Source organism: Amphibalanus amphitrite, unplaced genomic scaffold, assembly GCF_019059575.1.
Source record: "Amphibalanus amphitrite isolate SeventyFive unplaced genomic scaffold, NRLGWU_Aamphi_draft 000235F_arrow, whole genome shotgun sequence".
Classification (NCBI taxonomy): domain Eukaryota; kingdom Metazoa; phylum Arthropoda; class Thecostraca; order Balanomorpha; family Balanidae; genus Amphibalanus; species Amphibalanus amphitrite.
The window spans coordinates 129,978-151,430 of record NW_024881730.1 but is presented as its reverse complement, the minus strand read 5'-3'; the positions used below and the strand labels follow the sequence as shown (position 1 = coordinate 151,430).

General features: G+C 54.1%; 2 protein-coding genes across 2 annotated transcripts in view; one reads left to right on the top strand and one right to left on the bottom strand.

Moving 5' to 3' along the window:
- The window catches only part of LOC122385924, a 101,571-nt gene that overhangs the window by 77,683 nt on the left and 2,435 nt on the right, over nucleotides 1-21,453 (top strand). The window lies entirely within an intron of this gene.
- The window catches only part of LOC122385942 (E3 ubiquitin-protein ligase UBR4-like), a 49,916-nt gene continuing 43,436 nt past the window's right edge, over nucleotides 14,974-21,453 (bottom strand). The window contains exons 63-72 of the mRNA XM_043374649.1: nucleotides 21,077-21,176; nucleotides 20,513-20,710; nucleotides 20,048-20,238; nucleotides 19,663-19,839; nucleotides 19,159-19,353; nucleotides 18,713-18,952; nucleotides 18,364-18,486; nucleotides 17,629-18,153; nucleotides 16,505-17,008; nucleotides 14,974-16,015 (exon numbers count right to left, since the gene is read on the bottom strand). Of these exons, the coding sequence (XP_043230584.1) occupies nucleotides 15,293-16,015; nucleotides 16,505-17,008; nucleotides 17,629-18,153; nucleotides 18,364-18,486; nucleotides 18,713-18,952; nucleotides 19,159-19,353; nucleotides 19,663-19,839; nucleotides 20,048-20,238; nucleotides 20,513-20,710; nucleotides 21,077-21,176 (2,976 nt within the window). The 3' untranslated portion in view covers nucleotides 14,974-15,292. The remainder of the gene's footprint in view (nucleotides 16,016-16,504; nucleotides 17,009-17,628; nucleotides 18,154-18,363; nucleotides 18,487-18,712; nucleotides 18,953-19,158; nucleotides 19,354-19,662; nucleotides 19,840-20,047; nucleotides 20,239-20,512; nucleotides 20,711-21,076; nucleotides 21,177-21,453) is intronic.

Here is a 21,453-nt window from a genome sequence, read left to right as displayed (position 1 = left end):
GATTGATGTTCCACCACTCCCTACCCATCGGGCGATCCCATAGCTCAGCACTGGCTGCTGCCAGTGTTGCCTGCCCTCAGCACTGCTCAGCACTGTCTGCCAGTGCCAGTGCTGCCAGTGCTGCCACTGGCAGCAGCCAGTGCTGAGCCATGGGAGCCCGATAGGTAGGGAGTGGTGGAACATCATTCTGCCCCCGAGTGTACCAGCAGTACCGGTCCTCACGCTCGTCGCGGGAGGGCGAGGACGAGTGGGAGCCACGCCTAAGCGGCGACCAGCGAGTCAGCGACAGCTCCTCCAACCGCCGATGGGAGGTGTCCAGACGGCTGATGACGGCGGCCAGGGTGGAAATGGTGGCAGCCAGATCCCCATCACCAGTCGTGGTCGCAGGAGCAGTGCTGTTTGCAGTTGATGGGTTCGCACCCACGGCGGAGACGGCGCCAGTGGGCCGAGACGCCTCCAGGAAGCGGTCAGCCGCCTCTGCTAGCTCTGCCAGCGGAGTGGCCTCCGGCAGGAGCGAGAGAGCGGCGCGGGCGGACTGCGGAAGCCGCTGTAAGCACAGAGTCCTCAGCAGACCACTCTCCACTGATGAGTCGCCGGACGTGGAGAGTTGTCCCGTCATGTCGCGCAGCAGTTGGGAAGGCGACCGGTCACTGAGCTGCTGATGCCGAAGTAGGGCCTCGAGGCGGCTGGCGCGGGACTGAGCGAGGCGCCGGCGGAGGGCAGTGCACAGCCCGTCGAAGTCGTCAAGTGCGCTGACAATTACGTCCCGTACCTGGGCCGCAACGCTGGTAGGCAGGTTGGCCACGAGCAGCTTGAACTTCGTGTAGTTGAGCCATTGGACGGTGGTCGTGGGGAAGAAAAAGGCTTTATGGGCAGCGTCCGCCGTCACGCCGCGCCGGTTCCCGGCCAAAGTGAGCCGTGGCTATCTGGGCTGACCGCGGCCGCTGTCGGCTGTAGGCGGACAGGGGAATACCACCTCGTCCACCGACACTACCGAGGAGCACGTGGCGAGCGCTCGAAAGGCTGTATCACTGACCGTGGGCAGTTTGAGGCCGCGGGGAGGAGGGAGGTGGAAGGGATGCTGCTGATTGTGAGAAAATATTGCTGCTGGAAATGAAGGACCTTGTTGATCTCTTTTGATGTCGCACATTCTTTGGAGGATGTGTCCAATTCCATCTCCCGACACTCAGGAAGCAAGTTAGAAAAGGCATCGTTGCTGGTGCGCCCTGTCACTCCAAATCATCATCAGTCTTTGCCGGAAACATCTCTTTCACATCTTATGTCAATCGTTTTGTTCTTTGTTGATTTCGGTGTGTTGTAGTTACTTAGTGTTATGTCTTGCTGCTCTTCTAGACACAATCTGCGACTGCTTTACATATATTCTTGCTCCAATCAAGTTGAATAACCAAAAATGAAACAAAGATGAAATCGCGCCACACAGGCATCACACAGCTGTTCACGCAGATTCTGGTCGCCAACAACGACACATGGCACCGAAAAACCCTTCACGTAACCTCTGGTGGCGCTAGTGTCGAATATCGAGGCATATCGACGTAACATATCGATGTAACCTATCGACGTGGCATATCGATTCATAACATTAGTAACTTAGTTCCTAAAAGTAACTTACATTCTGATCCGGCACAACACTGTTCTTCAGACGCAAACGTTCTTGACTGTGCTCATCATGGTATGCACTTCTTGTAAAGTGGTGTTGACACATCCCATTGTGTGGTCTTGACTCATTGGTCATGCCACACACTGTGAGGGGGGCTTAGGCCGGTCCTGCAGGCCCTTCGTTACCTCCCCTCCGGGTCTCTACTTTACTCTATAGGATCAGTGGTCGGCCGGGACGTCTCCCAGCCTTTTACCCGTCTGCCACCCGGGCCACTGTCCTCTACACTAATTGAACTAAACTATGCATCGTGGTTCAGGTGAATAACTCCGCCATTTTGGGGCACAACGCGATAGGTAGCGAGCCCCCGTGGGTTTACGAATACGAACGTGGGATACGAACAGCGCAACTAAATTCACGCCACAACAGTCTGGAATGAGCAGGCAGGAGCGTATGGACAAAGAAGTGGGGGTATCTTGGAGCTTGTCACCGTCTCACACCGTCAGTATCTTTGGCTTTTCTGAACTTAAACGCGTTATTTAAATATCTTGCAAAGATTGGTGCCTTGACATAGGTAGGTATGGATACCATTTGTATTAACGTTCATGGCAGTCAATCAGCTGGCATTTGAGACATGTCATGACTTGGACCGACCGGTTAAACAATGTCAAGGCACGTGACTGAAACCAAGGAGATGATATTAGAAACGCGAGCATAATATACAGAACGCATTATGACTGTTAACTGGGTGCCAGCACAACTTAAGCACACAACATATTCTACTGCTTTTGCAAAAAAGGGCTTATGAAGGTGATAACACCGGAGGGAGCACGCTGCACAACCTACCATGGCTGATTTATCTGGTCTGAGTAGTAGTGAGAGTAGGAGCATATCTTGCAAGTCAAACACTGTGACTTTTCAATCACCATCTCAGTGCAGTCTAGTACTACCCTAGTTTTGCTGAACTTTTCAAAGCACTTGTGCATCCTGTTCCTCACTTCTTCCTTCGACAGCCAGTCTACAAACTGCCCTAGAACAGCTGCCAGAGCTGGCAGGTACCGGCGGAAACACCTGCTCACATACGTTCTGTGGAGCCCAGAAAGCACGCCTATGCACAAGAAGCTGCGGACCAGCTTAAGTCGCATCATTGTCATGACGATAGCCCTTCTGACATCCTGCATTGCAGGGAGCTCCTGCTGCACATACCACCCACTTCGCTCTCTCGAGGCGAATCGCGACGTCCCCTTCTCTTTCTTTCTCCTCTCACGCGCGGCAGTTGGACAGTTCCACCACGCAGCGGCGCCAGGACAGCGCACCTGCGCTTTCAGCGGCGTGTCACGCGACGGCGGATGACGGCCGCGACCCGGTGACGGAGCGGCGGGTCACCATGCCGGCGGCGACTGGCCTGCTTTACTGTGAGGGGGGATTAGGCCGGTCCTGCAGGCCCTTCGTTACCTCCCCTCCGGATCTCTACTTTACTCTACAGGATCAGTGGTCGGCCGGGACGTCTCCCAGCCTTTTACCCGTCTGCCACCCGGGCCACTGTCCTCTACACTAATTAAACTAAACTATGCATCGTGGTTCAGGTGAATAACTCCGCCATTTTGGGGCACAACGCGGTTGGTAGCGAGCCCTCGTGGGTTTGGAGCTAAGCTCCTGAGCCATGATGACTAACTAAGGTACCGAATGAATCTGACTCCGCTCAAACTCCGTTCTCCTTCGACTCATCTCATTACCAAAAGACGCTATCGATTCATCCCCCCATTTATTCACATTTATCAAATTGCCGAAATCAAGATAAAAGACTGCCGAGTGAAATATTCGTAAACCATGACTCTTTATCCCAACGCTACCCTACGCCACGCGAATCAACCTAACCCTCCTCCCGGTTGCTCCTACCTAGCTAGGGGATGTCCGTGAGCCCGCGACATACCCTGCGTGGTCGGAACCTACCTCGAGCCAGATGCCAGCAGCGTGAAGAGCGGTCGGGTGCTCAGCGTTGCCACCACCTCGGGTTGCAGACACTAAGCCCCCGTTTGCTTCCACGCTGCGCTTACATACCACTTACCAGCTCGAGGCGGATACGCCCCCGTCAGCCGGTCCGAGGCTAGACCAATCGGTTGACGGCGGCGCACGGTTCCGGCCTCGCTGGCCTCCTAACGCCTCCCTATCCGCACAAAAACTGCCGCCGGCTCGCAGCCGTCACAGCGCCGTCCGCGCCGGCCCGGCGGCCGCCGACGTGACACATACTAATACAGCTTTACAGACACATACTAATACAGCTCTACATAATACCCCCCTCTTTGGGCCCGGGGAAAAATCCCCTTACCTTGAGGGGTGGGAGCCTCTGTCAGCGCAACCTCAGTCGTTGCGCCTCCTGCACTGCAGTCAGCGCCACGTGCTGTTGCAGCGCCTTCTTCCGCGCCGTCTTCAGGGACAGCGCCTCCTTCAGCGCCACGGGAGCAGTACCTCCTTGCAGCGCCCTCTTCAGTTGCAGCGCTTCTTTCAGTGCCACCTCCAGTCGTTGCGCCGTCTTTACTGCAGCGCCACTTTCAGTCGCGCCTCTTTCAGCGCCACCACCAGTTGCGCGTCTCCTTCAGCGCCTTCTTTCGTAGCAGCGCCTTCTTCAGCGCCACCATCAGCTGCGCACTTCAGCGCCACTTTCAGTCGCGCCTCTTTAGCGCCACCACCAGTTGCTCGTCTTCTTTAGCGCCTTTTTCCGTAGCAGCGCCGTCTTCAGCACCACAGTTAGCAGCAGTACCTCCTTCAGCGCCATCTTGCAGTAGCGGCGCCTCCTTCAGCGCCTTCTTCCAGAGCAGCGCCGTCTTTAGCGCCACCATCAGTCTCAGCGTCTCCTTCAACGCCATTTTCGGTTGCAGCGCCTCCTTCAGCGCCACCTTCAGGGCTGCCTTTTCGTAGCAACGCCCTATCAGCGCCACCGTTATAGTCGTAGTGCCTCCTTCAGCACCACTTCAGTTGTCGCGCCTCCTTTAGCACCACATTCAGCAGCAGTACCTCCTTTAGCGCCATCTTGCAGTAGCGGCGCCTTCTTAAGCGCCCCGTGCAGTCGCGGCGCCTTCGTTACTTCAGCACCACAGTCAGTTGCCCGCTTCGACGAGCTACCTCTCATGTCCTTGCGATCGCGCCGGTGATCTATTTCTCATCCTCTGTCTACCGCGGTGGTTATCTACTCTCGTCATTTGTCTATCACGGCGGCATCCCTTTTCGCGGCGGCAGCTTCCGCGCTGTCCTCGTTTGTGCAGCCACTTCCGCAGCGGGATTGTTTGTATGGCATTGCAACAGATGAGACCTCTGGTGCAGCAGCTGGGGCTTCAGCCGGGTTTCGGCGCGGCATCGCACCTTTGGCGCAGGCGCAGCGTCCTCTGCAGGCGCGGCGACCCTAGCGTTCGTCGCGCCGTCGGGAAGTGCCAGTTCGCGCGTGCGCCGTCGCGTAGCGGCGGCGCTGTTTGCCGGGCCCGGTCGCGGCGTCATGAGCCGTGACCGGCGCCGCCCCACGCAGGCGCCGTTTCGCCGAGGTTGCCGGGGACGTGCGAGTCGCCCGGCCGCGTCCCGCGTCGTTCCCCAGTTCGCCGATTCCTTCACGCCCGCCGCCGGCTCTGTCGTGCTGCGGGTAGCCATCTGTTGGCACACTAAAATACTCATATAAGCGTGGTGCCACACTAGGGTCCCATACATACACGGCCATACACACACATACAGACATACATACCTACATCCAAACAGATACAAATATACATACATAACGGTTGTCCAAATGTGGATGCAGTCGGGGCACTAAGTGTCCGAACGAAAAAAAAACATATTCATTCACATGAGGTTGACACACACATACATACAGCCATACCCACATACAGTGTCAGAAACAGAAGAGCTAGGCCTCGAGTCGGGATTATGACGCGCCTGTCTTACAGTGACGCTATAGTCGCTTGTAAATGGAGGTCCCCTCAGGATAGAGAAAAAGGTGAAATATTCCCAATCGATACCAGCCGCGACGGCCTAACAAAATATCACGTGACTCGGTCCAGCGTTTCGCGGTTCGCCGTGGGATAGCCATCTAGTTGACGGCTGTTGCTTGTCGCCGTTGGTTTGGTACTATGCGTCGTCGTCGTGTCGTGAGAAAGCATGCTCGAGCACTAGGGCCGCGCGTGCTTCGTTGTGTCTCTCGTGATCATGGGAGGAGTGGTTGTGAGTGGCTTGTACCACTTGCTATATCAAGTCAGTCAGGACATGAACGAATTGGTGAGTCCATCTGTTAGGATGATGAATCCCAATGATTGGATTAATGAATTTTATTGTCTGCCGGGGGGCCAAACTGTTGCCTTTTCGTTTGATGGGCCTGGTCTTGTGGACAGACAAGCTCGATGGGCCGTGTGGAATCGTCGCTGGGCCGACTTCTTCCATTCCCGGCCGATGCACCATTATGTGAGGGGGGGCTTAGGCCGGTCCTGTAGGCCCTTCGTTACCTCCCCTCCGGATCTCTACGTTACTCTACAGGAGCAGTGTTAGGCCGGGACGTCACCAGCCTTTACCCCGTCAGCCACACGGGCCACTGTCCCCTAATCTAATTGAACTAAACTATGCATCGTGGTTCAGGTGAATAACTCCGCCATTTTGGGGGCACACGCGGTGGATAGCGTACCCTGGGTTTGGAGCTAAGCTCCTGAGCCATGATGACTAACTAGGCACCGAATGAAACTGACTCCGCTCAATTTCCGTTCTCCTCCGACTCATCCCATTTCCAAAAGCTTCTGGTCAATTCATACCCACATATATTATCAAAGCCGAACATCATGAAAGGACTGCTAGAGAGATACATTTGAACCCTGACGATATAATTTCCGTGTACTACCCTACCAATACCCTAACGACAATCGACGCGCGAATCTACCTAATCCTCCACCCAGGTGCTCCTATCCTAGCTAAGGGATGTCCGTGAGCCCGCGACAATCCCTGCGTGACGGGAACCTACCTCGAGCCAGGAGAGCCAGCAGCAGAAGAGTAGTCGGGCACAGCGCAGCACAGCACTTCGGCAGGCAGACACTGAGCCCCGACTCCTCCTCTCGCTGTGCTTATGTACCGGGCTCGAGGCGGAAACGCCCCCCGTCAGCCGGCCCGAGGCTAAGGCCGACCAACCGGGGCGCTTGGTTACCATCACGCTGACCTCCACGATATAACCCTTAACGCGGACGCGAGCGCAACGGACGAACAAAACGGCGAACGTTCACATTAATACGCCTAAATGCTACACAACACATTATTACGACGAACAAACGGCGAACAAAGGATAGCACACGAAAATTCCCTACACTCCCCCTATTAAAAATATTTTTACGGTGTAACATCAGAACACACTTGACATCACGGCAACTGCACGGAGGCGGATAACTCCCACTGGATATAACACAGTCATGCTTCCACACGATCATCCTTCACCCAGAAAAGAGTGGTATGTGGAAATGCCTGCGCTGGGCGGGCTCTGTTGGCTGCTCGGCGGGGGTGCTGGTGATCCGAACACTCTCAAGCTCGGCAGCGCCTCGATCGCTGCCCAGTCGGCCTCTCCGATCGCCCAGGCACCCAATAATCTGGGGATAGCCGACCGGGCGAGCGGGAGGTCAGGCGTGTCTTCCCTCAGGCTGGTGTTGTGCTTTGCACTGCCCGACGGGGTCTCGGCCTGTAAACAATAGAGACGCAATCCGATGTGGCAGCCTCCACGCGGCGGATTGCGGGTAATGCTAATAGCCACACAAAGCACTGGTGAGTTACATTTTATTACTTCTACTAACAATTCGGTCTTTGCCTCTCGCTCATTCGGCTTCTACGTATGCTCGTAGATTGCTTATGCATGCAGTAGCGGCGGAACACCTTCAATTAAGGGGGGCACTGCCGACTTTTGGTCCCATTCTTTCGCAACGCCCATGGGGCTAATGTTGAAATGCCAAAATTAAGGGGGTCACGCTGCCCCGGTGCCACCCCCGCTTAGCCGCCTATGTATGCATGCATGCGATATTTTTCTGCGTTCTGTTAGTAAAATCAGTCAATTGTTGTTCTTCATTCTGTTCGATTACTCCATGCAATGTTATTTTGCATGATTCTGTTCCAATATTGTCCTTGTGTCAGTTCAGTTCCATTTTCATATTTGAGTCAACGGGTATTGTATTAAAAGGACTATCCCACCTTTAACATGGGGTTTGAGTTGAGATAGCCAAGTTTGCGGCGAGGTTCAGAAACCACTATATATCTAGGTTGCAACCCCCGCGGCCTCTTGGTGTTGAAGAAATTCGTTCCCTTCATTTGAAAATGGGCCTTGTACATTGTACAAGGCCCTATCTTCAACATGGAGCGACCGTTAGTGTGACGTCACCTGGTTTAGTCATTCTGATTTAAATGGGTTTGTTCGTTGAAAAATCGCTTAAAACTTGGTCTGAACTTTGTTGTGGCGCTTACAGAGTAAAAAGAATCAGCTTTATGACAGTAATGTGGCCTGGGGAAGGAGGTAATTTTGGGCTGTGACGTCACCTATTTGAAAGTTTGTGTTTGGAATATGGGAAGCCTAAGATGTTTAATGAAAATAAAATGCCAGAACTGTGTTCCTGGTCATCCAATCTATAAAGTCGGGCACAATTTAAATGGTTTTAACAACATTTTAAAAGGTGGGATAGTCCCTTTAAGTAATTTAGCTGCTTTTCTTTGGAACCAATTATTCTTTACACTCTATCAGAAGACTACAGTCACTGTTGATTATAGTGGCTATTGATAAACTAATTGTTCGATAAAGAAATTGTTCGTATAGTAATTGTTGTTTTGTTATCTTGTGGTTATTAGGGATTTGGAATAAGAACTTAGGTATGCAACATGACCTAACTGCGCACTGGGTGTTTCGTGTAACTATTTATCTGCCTCTGTTGTGCTTCCATTGTCTTAGTGCTGTGCTCGAGTTGTGCTTGTGTCGTGCTCCCAGTTTCCACTGCGTCCATGCCGTGATGCCGTGGGCTATATTGTACTACAGGGTGTCCCAAAAGTTTTATACACTCTTACGTCCAATGAAAACTATGTAAGTGTACTGGGGTCGTTTATTTACACCTCACAAGAAGCGCCGCTTAATTTAGCATATTATGAAACTCAAAAGGGTATATTTTAGCAAAAATGATGGGGCCAATTAACGAAAATGTTCGACAATGTCAAGTTCCGCCGCCCTGAAAGCTCAAACAGGCTGGCCGCCAGGTCCCAGATCATTCGGGCCTTGCTCCAAGATAAATCGTAAATTTGTCATTACGGAGCGAGCGAAGCGAGCGTAGTCTTTCCTTAGATTAACGGAAATTTCTGAGTATGAGCGGCCGGCCGGCCGGCCGTGGTCACGCTTTTGCGAGGCTTATATCTCAGCAACCACTTGACCGATTTACATGCGGTAATTTTTGTAGGGTAGCTTCATTCCTTCTACCAAGTATTGCACTATTCCCGATGCATGTGGGTGACCCCTTATGCACGTGCCACGTGCAAAACGAAGAGGTGTCACTTTTGCAATTGTTGCAATATCTCGGTAACTACTTGGCCGATTGCGCTGAGAGTTGGCATGTAGGTAGGCACCCACTAGGCAATGCATATCCATGTGCCAGAGTTGGGGTGCTGCTGCACGTGCGCACGTGCAGGGGTCGTTTCCAGATCTCGAGAACGGCTGGACCGATTGCGCTCAAATTTGGTACACGGTTACGGAGCAGTTAGTAGGGTGCCGTGCACAAGTCAGTTGGGACCCATTTTGCACGTGCGCACGTGCAGGGTGCCGCTTCCAGATCTCGAGAACGGCTGGGCCGATTGTGCTCAAATTTGGCACATCGCTAGAGACCGGTTAGTAGGGTGCCGTGCACAAGTCAGTTGGAGGTACCCCTCGAAATTTCGCACGTGCAAGGCTCACCCTCTCGCTCGCTCCGTTAGTCGCCCCAAAAGGCGTTATACTGGTGGACTTTTGATTGGGTTATAGTTCGTTTTTTTTCAAGTTTGCCCCTCACTGTAAACGTCTCTTTGAACACAGCACGAGAATTGCTAGCTGAATTACGGTCGTCAAGTTAGATGTAAGTGAATCCTAATCTATAATCTAAGATTCGGAATCAGGTGAGCCCCTACGATTTGGACCAAACTTGGTCAGTGGATAGTACGTAACGTCCTGATTACGATGCACCCAAAATCTAAGCTCGGCCCGCCATATTTACGAAGCTACGGATGTTTGAATTTCAAGGTCATTCGGGAGAGCCCCTACGATTTCCGTCAAAATTTGTGTACGGACACTCTAGATGCTCCTCATTACGAATATCACAAAATTTAAGCTCGGCCCGCCATATTTACGAAGTTACGGAGGTTTGAATTTCAAGGTCATTTGGGTGAGCCCCTACGATTTCCGTCAAAATTTGTGTACGGACACTCCAGACGCTCCTCATTACGAATATCGCAAAATTTAAGCTCGGCCCGCCATATTTACGAAGTTACGGAGTCACAAAGTTACGGAATTTCAAGGTCATTCGGAGAGCCCCTCCGATTTTCGTCAAAATTTGTATACGGACACATTACATGCTCCTCATTACGAATATCATAAAAGCTAAGCTCGGCCCGCACTATTTCAAAAGTTAGAGATGTTTGAATTTCAGTGAGTTTCAAACGTCAGTAACTTTTGAAATAGTGCGGGCCGAGCTTAGCTTTTATGATATTCGTAATGAGGAGCATGTAATGTGTCCGTATACAAATTTTGACGAAAATCGGAGGGGCTCTCCGAATGACCTTGAAATTCCGTAACTTTGTGACTCCGTAACTTCGTAAATATGGCGGGCCGAGCTTAAATTTTGCGATATTCGTAATGAGGAGCGTCTGGAGTGTCCGTACACAAATTTTGACGGAAATCGTAGGGGCTCACCCAAATGACCTTGAAATTCAAACCTCCGTAACTTCGTAAATATGGCGGGCCGAGCTTAAATTTTGTGATATTCGTAATGAGGAGCATCTAGAGTGTCCGTACACAAATTTTGACGGAAATCGTAGGGGCTCTCCCGAATGACCTTGAAATTCAAACATCCGTAGCTTCGTAAATATGGCGGGCCGAGCTTAGATTTTGGGTGCATCGTAATCAGGACGTTACGTACTATCCACTGACCAAGTTTGGTCCAAATCGTAGGGGCTCACCTGATTCCGAATCTTAGATTATAGATTAGGATTCACTTACATCTAACTTGACGACCGTGCTGAATTACTGAGAAAACTGGTTAGCGCACACTGTATTGTAGATATGAATAATATTTTCAAAATAAGTTTTGAAGTTTGAACACCGACGATGTAACGTTATGTTAAGCGCCGTGCAATTTATTTATTAGTTCAGACATAATTCCTGAGAAATCGTCTATCCCTGTGGGGCTGTAGGTATTGGCAACTACGAGCTATGAGTCTGTGAAATAGTAAATAAATTTGATGAAATTGGTCGTCTGTGAAATATGGTCAAATCAATGTGCGCCAACCAGATTTCTCAGTAATTCAAGTCAACAGGGACTTGAACAGGGACAACTGGGTCCCGTTCGTCCACGAAGCTGCCGCCGAGGAAGTAAGTAAGTAAGGGAAAGAGTCAGGGCTGGGAGGCAGGTCCCCTGCCAACTGCTCGGCAGTGTGACTTGTGAGGGCGAATTCTTTCAAGCTGGTAGTGGTACGATCATGTTGAATCGGTCCGGGTCGGTATATATTATATAATCTACCAACACAAATTGAAAGAGAACAAGTCATGGAGCTGGTAGATGTACGTAGAAAAAAATGTGATAACGACCGCTCCCTCCCTTGTTAAAAGTAAATTATACTGAATACTTCCCGGAAGTTCAGTAATGTTCAGCATGCTTTTGCGACATTCATGGGGGGTCGGATGAACCCCCCCATGGTTTTTCGCGAATAACTCGCGTAAAAAGCGGCCGATCGCGACGAAACTTTCAGTACCCTCGTATTGATCAATTTAACACCTACCCTGAAAACTTCATGACCCTGACCCAAATGACCTTTGACCTGTGACCTCTTTTCCGAGACCATGTTTGGCCGGAATCGCGATTCCGCATATGTCGGCTCGCATTAGCCGCGCGTTTGCAAGCTTTTGGTGGTTTCAAACGTTCAAACATGTGATTTGATGTTGCTCCCATGCATAAGGGTGGGTGTCAAGGTCACCTGAAGGTAAGGTCAGGTCATTGACCTTTGGTGACCTCGGGTGACCTCGGCTCACTTTTTTCGAGTTTTATATGTTTCTAGGCTAGTTTTTGGAGCTGAATTCGAATTTAGCAACCATTTGAACATTTACGAAGTAGTTTTGGTGACTTCGTAACATGTTACGAAGCTGTTAGAGGCGGTTGACACCTACTACGAATACCCGGCAGGACCCCTACCGGTTGACCTGACCTGACCCGACCTGGTCTAAATGCTTAAAGACATCATCTGTGATCAAAACTAACATGATATTCGTGATCAGCACCCCGAAAAAAACCCTTAGCAGCCACACTTTACGACTTTCTAACAGGTCCCGATTTTCCCGACTTTGGGTCATTGACCTGACCTGGAAGGTCAACCAATGACCTAGGACCTTAAAATTGGATATCATCGGCTTCTTCTCGTCACGGGCAACACGCTCGTTTTTTTCCGCGAAGCTCTAGCTCGATCAGGGGCCAAACGGCAAGGGGGAGGGGGTCCAACCGACCCCCCCCCTACACATTAGAAGCTGGCAAACGCCGCACACATGCGAGGGTTAAATAATGCAAAAAGAACTAATTTCGGTCGTCGAGACTTGTACGGACATTCCGTACAAGTTTTCGGGCCTTCTCATACTTGTACGGACACTGTCCGTAGCGTCGGTAGTGGTGGCGACCCCCATGGGAAAAACTGTCCCTGAAAAATCGTCTTTTTTTGGAAATTTTTGCCCCCTGCAGGCAAAACCGTTGACGCTAGTCAAATCTGAGAGAAATACATACTCAGAAAGAACACTAATATGGCCAAGGCTATCAAAAGCGCCTTTCCGCGGCGCTGTAGCTCTGTTGGTTCCCGAGTTATGATCCGGCATCTTGCAAATTGTCGATATTCAACCTGAAAATCGGCGAAATTTGAACCTGAAAATCGGCGACCCCCATGACATGAACTTTGACCAGACCAAAAAAGTCGCCGAAGTATAGTCTGGCAAACCTAAGAAAGAATGGATTTAAAGTGCTGCGGTCATTGATGCATGTGCATTTATATTGTGAGAGCATAGTTTCTCTTCTCTCACAACTTTTCACACAAATTTCTCCGAGCCATACATTTCAAGTGCTCAAAACACGTGCAGAGTGATTCCGGCGCTTTAACTCCGTTCTTTCTTAGGTTTGCCAGACAGTGGCGGATCCAGGGGAGGGGGGGGGGGGCAAAATGGGCATTTGCCCCCCCCCCCCCAAACGGCATAATTTTAACATTACGCCTATGGACGATGCATGGAAAGAATCGATAAATTGTTATGGTTTCCCCCCCCCCCAAAAAAAAAAAAAAAAACTGAGCTGGATCCGCCTCTGTTGCCAGACTATAATTTCCTCATTATTTTTGACCCTCTTTCGAACGAAGGGCAGCTTATGGATTATGGGGATGCAAAAAGATATGTTTGCCAATGCACGCCTATGTTTTCTTATGCAAATTGAGGGTGCAGCTGCACACCATGCACCCCCTCTGCCTCCGCCCCTGATTTCTTGCCACAAACGCCTTCAACTGCTCCCGAGTGAAAGAACGTACCTACGTTAATATTGAGATATACTCATTTTGTGAAGGTTGGGCAAAACCTGACCACTACTGGGGCATTCGCTGACTACTGGGGCATTTGCCCCAGTAGCTAACATGTTAGCCGAGGCCTTGGGCCGGAGCCCCAGCCGGCCGGCTATTGGCCGCTGACCGTGGGAACTGCGTGCTGATTGGTCGGACTGAGCCGGAACCGGCCGACGATCGGCCGCTAGGCGTGGGAACTGCGCGATTATTGGTCGAACTGAGCTGGAAGCGGCCGACCTTTGGCCGCTAGTCGTGGGAACTGAGTGATGATTGGTCGTATACGATACATGTTAACCCTCGCCGGCACAGGCCATTTTGAGTCCTTCGACGGCACAAGGGTTGGTACGACCCCCCCCCCCCTCGCGTTTGGCCCCTGATCGAGCTAGAGCTTCGCGGAAAAAACGAGCGTGTTGCCCGTCACGAGAGGAAGCCGATGATACCCAATTTTAAGGTCCTAGGTCATCGGGTGACCTTCCAGGTCAGGTCAATGACCCGAAAACCGGGAAAATCGGGACCTGTTAGAAAGTCGTAAAATGTGGCTGCTATGTGGTTTTCCGGGGTGCTGATCACGAATATCGTGTTAGTTTTGATCAGACATGATGTCTTGAAGCATTTAGACCAGGTCAGGTCAGGTCAGGTCAACCGGTAGGGGTTGTGACGGGTATTCGTAATACGTGTCAACCGCCTCGGACAGCTTCGTAACATGTTACGAAGGCACCAAAACTACTTCGTATATGTTCAAATGGTTGCTAAATTCGAATTCAGCTCCAAAAACTAGCCTAGAAACATGTAAAACTCGAAAAAGTGAACCGAGGTCACCCGAGGTCACCAAAGGTCAATGACCTGACCTGACCTTCAAGTGACCTTGACACCCACCCTAATGCATGGGAGCAACATCAAATCACATGTTTGAACGTTTGAAACCACGAAAAGCTTGCAAACGCGCGGCTAATGCGAGCCGACATGCGCCGAACCGCGATTTCGGCCAAACATGGTCACAGAAAAGAGGTCACAGGTCAAAGGTCATTGGGGTCAGGGTCATGAAATTTTCAGGGTAGGTGTAAAATTGATCAATGCGAGGGCACTGAAAGTTTCGTCGCGATCGGCCGCTTTTTACGCGAGTTATTCGCGAAAAACCTTAGGGGGGGTTGCATCAACCCCCCCCCCCTGTGCCGGCGAGGTAAAAAATGTGAGATCAAATGATAGTGCTGTGAAATGCATTTTAAAAATGTTGAAATAACAATTAGGAAATCCCTTCATTCATGTAAACTACGCTATGTCAGACAGCAATACCGCGTCATACGCCGAGCAAAAAACGGCACTCGTTACCGCTTCCTCAGATCTTTGCGAGCAACCGGGTGGATGTTACAGACGTAGGGCGGGAGGGGGGGGGGGGGCGAAGCTTTGGTCATCTCTTGGAGTACCGTACCGCCTGCTACGTGTTCCTTGAGTTTGAGCGAAAAGGAACGAGAACGTCCCGATGCGCATAACATGCGCCCCACTACATTTCAATGGGTAATGGACAAAGCTCATCGGCAACGGACAAACATCCATTGGGACTAGTGTGAATATTTATTGGCAGAAGCATACCATAGGCAATCGGTTATACATCAGCTAAACAATCCACGGCAGATTCACCTGCACCAGTTAGAGAACAGCCGAAACGAAATAAAACAACCCCCTCTCAGCGTGTTGATCACAACAAACCGTTATTCATCGTGACTTCGGAAAGCAAACATCCCTATGAAGCGACCAAAACTAAGCGTGTCGGCGCGCGGCGCTGCCGGGCGGCCGTGGGCACCTGCGGGCGCGAGCTAACAATCCGGTGTGTCTGCGGGGAGGGCGGGCTCGTGTCGGCGGCGCCGGCGGCGCTCAGGGCACCTGCTGCAGCGCCTCGCGCAGGAACGTGTCCGGGTCGCCGGCCTCAGCCAGCACGCCCAGCACGTCGAGCATCTCTGCCAGCGAGGCGGCCGGCAGCAGCTCCTGCTGGTAGCGGCGCAGCAGCCGGTCGCAGGCCTCCAGCAGCGCCTGGTCGTGGTGGCGGATGTACTCGGCCAGCGCGGCGCACCAGTCGGCGCCGCCGGCCTCCGGCGCCGCGCGCGACAGCACCATCGTGTACAGGCCGTCCACCAGGCCCCAGAAGATGGCCCACGGCCGGTAGACGGCCCACGGCAGCGGCTGGCGCTCGGTCAGCGCGCGGCCGCCGCCGGGCCGCGTGTGGCGCGCCTGCGCCAGCACCAGCAGGCGCGCCAGGCAGCGCAGCCGCAGCTGGCGCCAGCCGTCGGGCGCCAGCACCAGCGGCGCCATGGCCATCCAGAAGAGCGGCCCGTCCGGCTCGAAGCTGGTCTCCACCCAGCGGTCCGAGGCGGCGCCCAGCTGGGTGGTCACGTTCTTGAGCTCGCGCTGGCCGATGCGCGTGCTGTTGATGACGTAGAGCGCCATGTGCATCAGGTGCGGCACAATGTAGATGTTGCTCTGCGGACCGCCGCCGCCAGAGTCGTCGCTGAAGCTGCGCTCCTGGGCGAAGCGCAGCAGCAGCAGCTTCAGGTCGTGCACGGTGGTCTGGTAGCCCACGTCCCTGTGGCCGGTGCTCTCCTGCGGCAAAACACGGCGCCCGGTTAATACAGTCGTGTCGCACGGCAGATGATAAATACTTTACCTGCCATACGGCACGCAGCCAACGATATGCACCCACCCATCAGCATTGGAGGTTAACACTTTGTGATTGATGAAGGCGTTTTCAATGTTCCATGCTTTCCATTTTAATTATTTTTCCTATTAGGTGTAGGTGTAAAACAACATAACCTGTGGGTAGGTGGTGTGGCGTGCCAGGTAGGTGTAGTGTTAAACTAACCTTCCGGTAGGTGTTACGGCGCGCCAGGCAGTGGGAAGGTGTAGGTGTAAAGTACTGAACTGCAGGTAGGTGTTGTGGCGCGCCAGGCAGTGGGAAGGTGTAGGTGTTAAACTGACCTGCAGGTAGGTGTTGTGGCGCGCCAGGCAGTGGGAAGGTGTAGGTGTTAAACTAACCTGCAGGTAGGTGTTGTGGCGCGCCAGGCAGTGGGAAGGTGTAGGTGTTAAACTGACCTGCAGGTAGGTGTTGTGGCGCGCCAGGCAGTGCGCGAACGCCGACTCTGCCACCTGCGGCCCCCAGAGCGGCAGCAGGCCGTTGCAGCGGGTGTTGGCGTTCTGCAGCGCGGCCGACTCCCACTCGTCGCGCGCGCGCGCCAGCCGCACGGCCGCCATGTGGCAGTCCACGTGCACCAGGTTAAAGTGCGTCACCGTCGAGTAGCCCATCGTTTTGCGCTGCTTGGGCTCGGCGTCGTCGAGCGGGCAGCGCTTGGTGAACGTGTAGATGCCGAGCACCTTGGTGGGCTGGAAGCGGTAGCCCTCGCGGCAGATGACGCACGTCAGGCCCTGCTCGTCACTGATGTCGTCCAGCTGCCGCAGCACCGACGACTTGATGGCCACCTGGCCCTTGTCGTTGGCGCGCATCCCCAGGGCGTCCAGCTGGTGCTTCCGCATCGCCATGGCCATCCGCTTCTTCTCCTGGCGCGTCTGCTTGCGAACCTGCTCGATCTTGGTGGCGACCTGGCGGCACAGCGGTCAACGGGGCGACAGTCAGTGGAGAACAGCCGTCAGCGGGGGCTAGTCAGTGGAGAACAGCCGTCAGCGGGGGACAGTCAGTGGAGAACAGCCGTCAGCGGGGGACAGTCAGTGGAGAACAGCCGTCAGCGGGGAGCCGGTCAGTGGAGAACAGCGGTCAGCGGGGGACAGTCAGTGGAGAACAGGAGCCGGTCAGTGGAGAACAGCCGTCAGCGGGGAGCCGGTCAGTGGAGAACAGCCGTCAGCGGAGAGCCGGTCAGTGGAGAGCGGCGGTCAGCGGGGAGCCGGTCAGTGGAGAACAGCGGTCAGCCGGGGGGCCAGTCAGTGGAGAGCGGCGGCCAGCGGCTGCACGGCAACGGTCAAAGATGCACAGACCACGACAGGCGGCATGCTGAATGGTGACGCTTCCCTCTGTCCTCCCGTCGCTTGCCCTACCCCGTTCGTGATAAACACACCCTGCCAATTACCGAGCATGTAGCTGCAACCCTTCAATGTCCTCCATCTCTCACGCTTCTCTTCGCAGGCCCCCATCACCTTACCGACGAGACCTGTTCACAGTAACGGCCTCCCCACACCAGTGCCCGTCCCCTGCCCCTGTTACCCACCTGTCGGTTGGTGCGCAGCGCCTCCAGCAGGTTCTCGGCCAGGGAGCCGACGTGCTGGTCCGACGACACCTGCTCCAGACGGTGGATGATCGGGATGCTCTCGGCGGCCACGGCCAGCTGCGTCGGCTCGTGTTTGGTCGCCAGGCCGGCCAGGATGCGCAGCGCGTAGCTCAGCGCCGGCCGCGACAGGAAGCTCTTCCACTGCTCGTCGTTGGTGTTAAGCAGCGCCTTTTTGCCGGGCGGCGCGTGCTGTCGCAGGTAGGTGAGCGCGCGCTCCACCACGCCGGCGGCCACAAACATGTCCTTGAGCTGGTTGCCCATGCAGTTTGTCTCGATGCCGGCGGTGAGCGCGCAGAGCGACTCGAGAAGCGCGGCCGACTCGGCCGGCTGGCTGGCGTCAAACTCGTCAAAGTCGAGCACCGGCTGGAAGTGGTCGATCAGCAGGCGCATCTTCTCCTCGGAGCCGAACGTCAGGAAGGGCAGCACGCGCATCAGCTGCTGCAGCAGTGCGCCAGCGCCTTTACTCTGCGAACGGACACAAAAATCAATGCGAATGAGGCGCACGCCATGGCTTTCGAAGAAGTGCCGGGTTCCGACCCGCGTTGCGTGCCTTTATTTGACATATACGCGATTCAGCTTAATAATTGCGGTGGCTTCCTGAACAGTGAATTGTTTATTTTAAGCGAGAGACTCGTGCCGCACCCTCAGGCGGCCGCTGGTGTCGAGCTGACTGACCTGCGCCATGTGCACGTGCGAGAGCAGCAGCCGGATCTGTTCCACGGAGCCGCAGGTGGAGGCGAACCGCCGGTACTCGTCCAGGTCGAGTGAGGTGGCCTCGGCCAGCACCACGGCCATTATCTGCACGGACGAGGCGGGGTGATCAGCGGTCACAGCGTATCAGACGGTCGCCACTTCATACCAAACGAAAAGTCGAGAAATGCGCGACTAGTTACACGTTACACGAACGAATAGCTAGACTGTTTCCGCGGGTCCCAATTTCGGTAAGTATTGACAGCAGGACCGTGACATAGGTTCTGTATTGCAGGTACGGGTCCCGGTGAAGCGCCGTGGCGTGCCGCCTGACCTGCAGCAGCTGCTGGGTGACTGTGGGACCGCCCGGCGGGCCGGCCACCAGCTCCGGGTCCGCCTTCAGACACAGCGCCAGCAGCCGCAGCATCACGGCCACGGCGCGCAGCTCGGGACGCGTCAGCGCCGCCCGGTTCTGACGCGTCTTGATACAGAGCCCGGTCAGCCGCAGTAGGACGGTCAGCAGCGGCCGTGAGCGCTGCAGGTCCTCGATGTACTCCATCCGCCGGAGCAGCTCCTGAAAACGACCGGGGCGGAGAGACGGCGACGTTACCGGTGACACATTCTGCAGAGTGTGGGCTGAGTGACCAGAAACTGACCGCCAGGGTGCCAGCCCATTGCTCACCTTCCGTGAACTCATCGTAAAACTCGACTGGCGTGGGTAGGCGTCTTAATCCGTAGTGATTTACCTACTGCAGTAAAGCCGCTGTTACCCACACCCACCTGCAGGCCGCCGCAGTCGCTCATCACGTTGGCCATGCGGTACGTCTCCTCGTCATCCCGGTCCGTGTCCGTCTTGGTCTCCAGCGACTCGATAAACTCCTCGGTGGCGTCGCCGAGCAGGCCGCGCATCCGGTACACGATGCGCATCGGCTCCGTGTCGCCGCTGGCCGACGGCAGCCACACCTTGCGGTACACCTGCGGGGAGAGGAAAAGACGGTCACATCTGGTCCTTTGGGGAGAGATAGCCATAAGACAGCCACACCTTGCGGAACACCTGAGGGGAAGGATAGGTCGTCATTTACACATGATTGAACCGTAGAGAAGGGTAGCTTTGGATAACGTGGAGCTAATTATCCAATATAACAGTGGAAGTCACCATCCAGCACAACCAGACACCACAGGAGGCTGAACACATAGACAACGGAACGGATTAGTCAACTCCACCTCCCCGTACAGGTTTGAACGGCGAAGTCAGCGGCCGCTCGGTTGACTGATGTCACTCACCTCTTTGACGGGCAGGTCGAGCGAGATGATTTTGTTGTTGACGAGCAGCTCCATGCCCGTGTCGTCCTCGAGCAGGGCCACCAGTTCACAGTCGCGGCAGATGCGGTTCTTGACGTCTCGCATCAGCGGGCCCATGCCCGGGTCCGTTGAAGGGTACGGGTTGCCCACCATCCGGCCCTGGACAGCAATACACCTGTTAGAACGGGGCGACGGACACGGCGCCACAGACAGCACCTCGACACAGTCACAGTTCCATTAGCATAGGTCGGTATCACAGTCGCTTATCCCGCCGTATCAAAACAACGGGAGAAGACATCAGCCATAAGACATCTACAGTTCAAATAGTCACACCGCCGTGCTGCAGAGGCCAGTGAATCGTTCCCACCTGCAAAAAGTCCTCCTGCTGCGGGTCCTTCTCGAGGCTGAGTAGGAACGGTCCCAGCTCGTTCAGCTCCGGCTCGATGATGGAGCACAGCCGCTCGAAGATGAAGACGGGTGTGCGCACGTCCGACCGGCCGTACTTAGCCACCGTCTCCACACAGATGGCCATGAACTGGCGCGTCTCAGCCTCGGTGCCTGCCGGACGCCGCGAACAAACGTCAGACGTAACATCAGCCGTGAGAAACGGCACACACAGGCCGGCACCGGCCTCTCGTCAAACTGAGCTGTGACTGACGTATATTCCTGACAGTCGGTGAAATACTTAATTGCATCTGATATATAAACCTGGAGGAGCTGAAGCCGACTCTCCGATGCATAACCCACGCTCTCCAGCGTTTCATCCAACCAGTTACGTGTCACACCCGCCTGCCCCTACCGCTCCCCACGTCTGCCCCTCCCCGACACCCACCCGACGTGATGTCCTCCAGCAGCATGAGCAGCCGCTCCTGGGTCTCGTCGACCAGTTTGGTGCGCTGGATGACGAGGCGCCGGAGCGATAGGTAGCCGTGCAGCACGGTGGCCAGCAGCGGCGCCTTGTGCCGGCTGCGCACCGACTCCAGCTCCAGGAAGGAGATCAGCAGCTCCGTCAGCTCCTTCAGCGCGTACCCTGAACACCAGCGCAGAGAGTGGGCGGTCAGTGGACGGGTCAGTCAGCCAGCACAAACGGCTCGCATTTTCCTTCTTTTGCGGGAGCTGCTTTGATAAACGCGAGTGAATCAGGAGTAGGTTTTACCGCGCGTTTCCGTACTCGTATGTACGCATAAAAAACGCATGCTCGTAACGCGTATTTTTCTGGAATCGTTGAAAAACTGATTCAAGAACTCAGCAAGTCAAACAATTACTCTTGACAATTACGACTGGAGTAGGACAACTGAAGTGTAAAGCATGCGATTTTTAGAAGTCCAATTAAGAACCGAAGGTAGCAAAGAAGGGGTCGTTTTCATCCGGCCAGTGTCTGGGGCGGGCGCCGTACCCTGCGAGAGGTCGCTGTTGAGCGTCGTCTCCTCCAGCTGGTTGAGGTTGTCGATCTCCTTGGTGATGAGCTCGGCCAACAGGCCCAGGATGCCCTTCGTCTGCGGCACACAGGCAGACACACACCCGTGGTTAACATCCAGACACACATACTAAGACGCGTGTGGTCAGTAACACGGCCTGGGAGGCCAATCAGACAACCAGGGACGTGATGATATCAGTCACATGATGAGTAGATACAAGACCGGTACTGGGCCACTGGCACACAGCTCACACACACACGAACATAGCATAATTGCTTCCTTGAGTTACCCGTAAAAACAAACAACTAAGCCGCATGAAACGTTACATGAGCAATACTTTTGATAAAGATATACA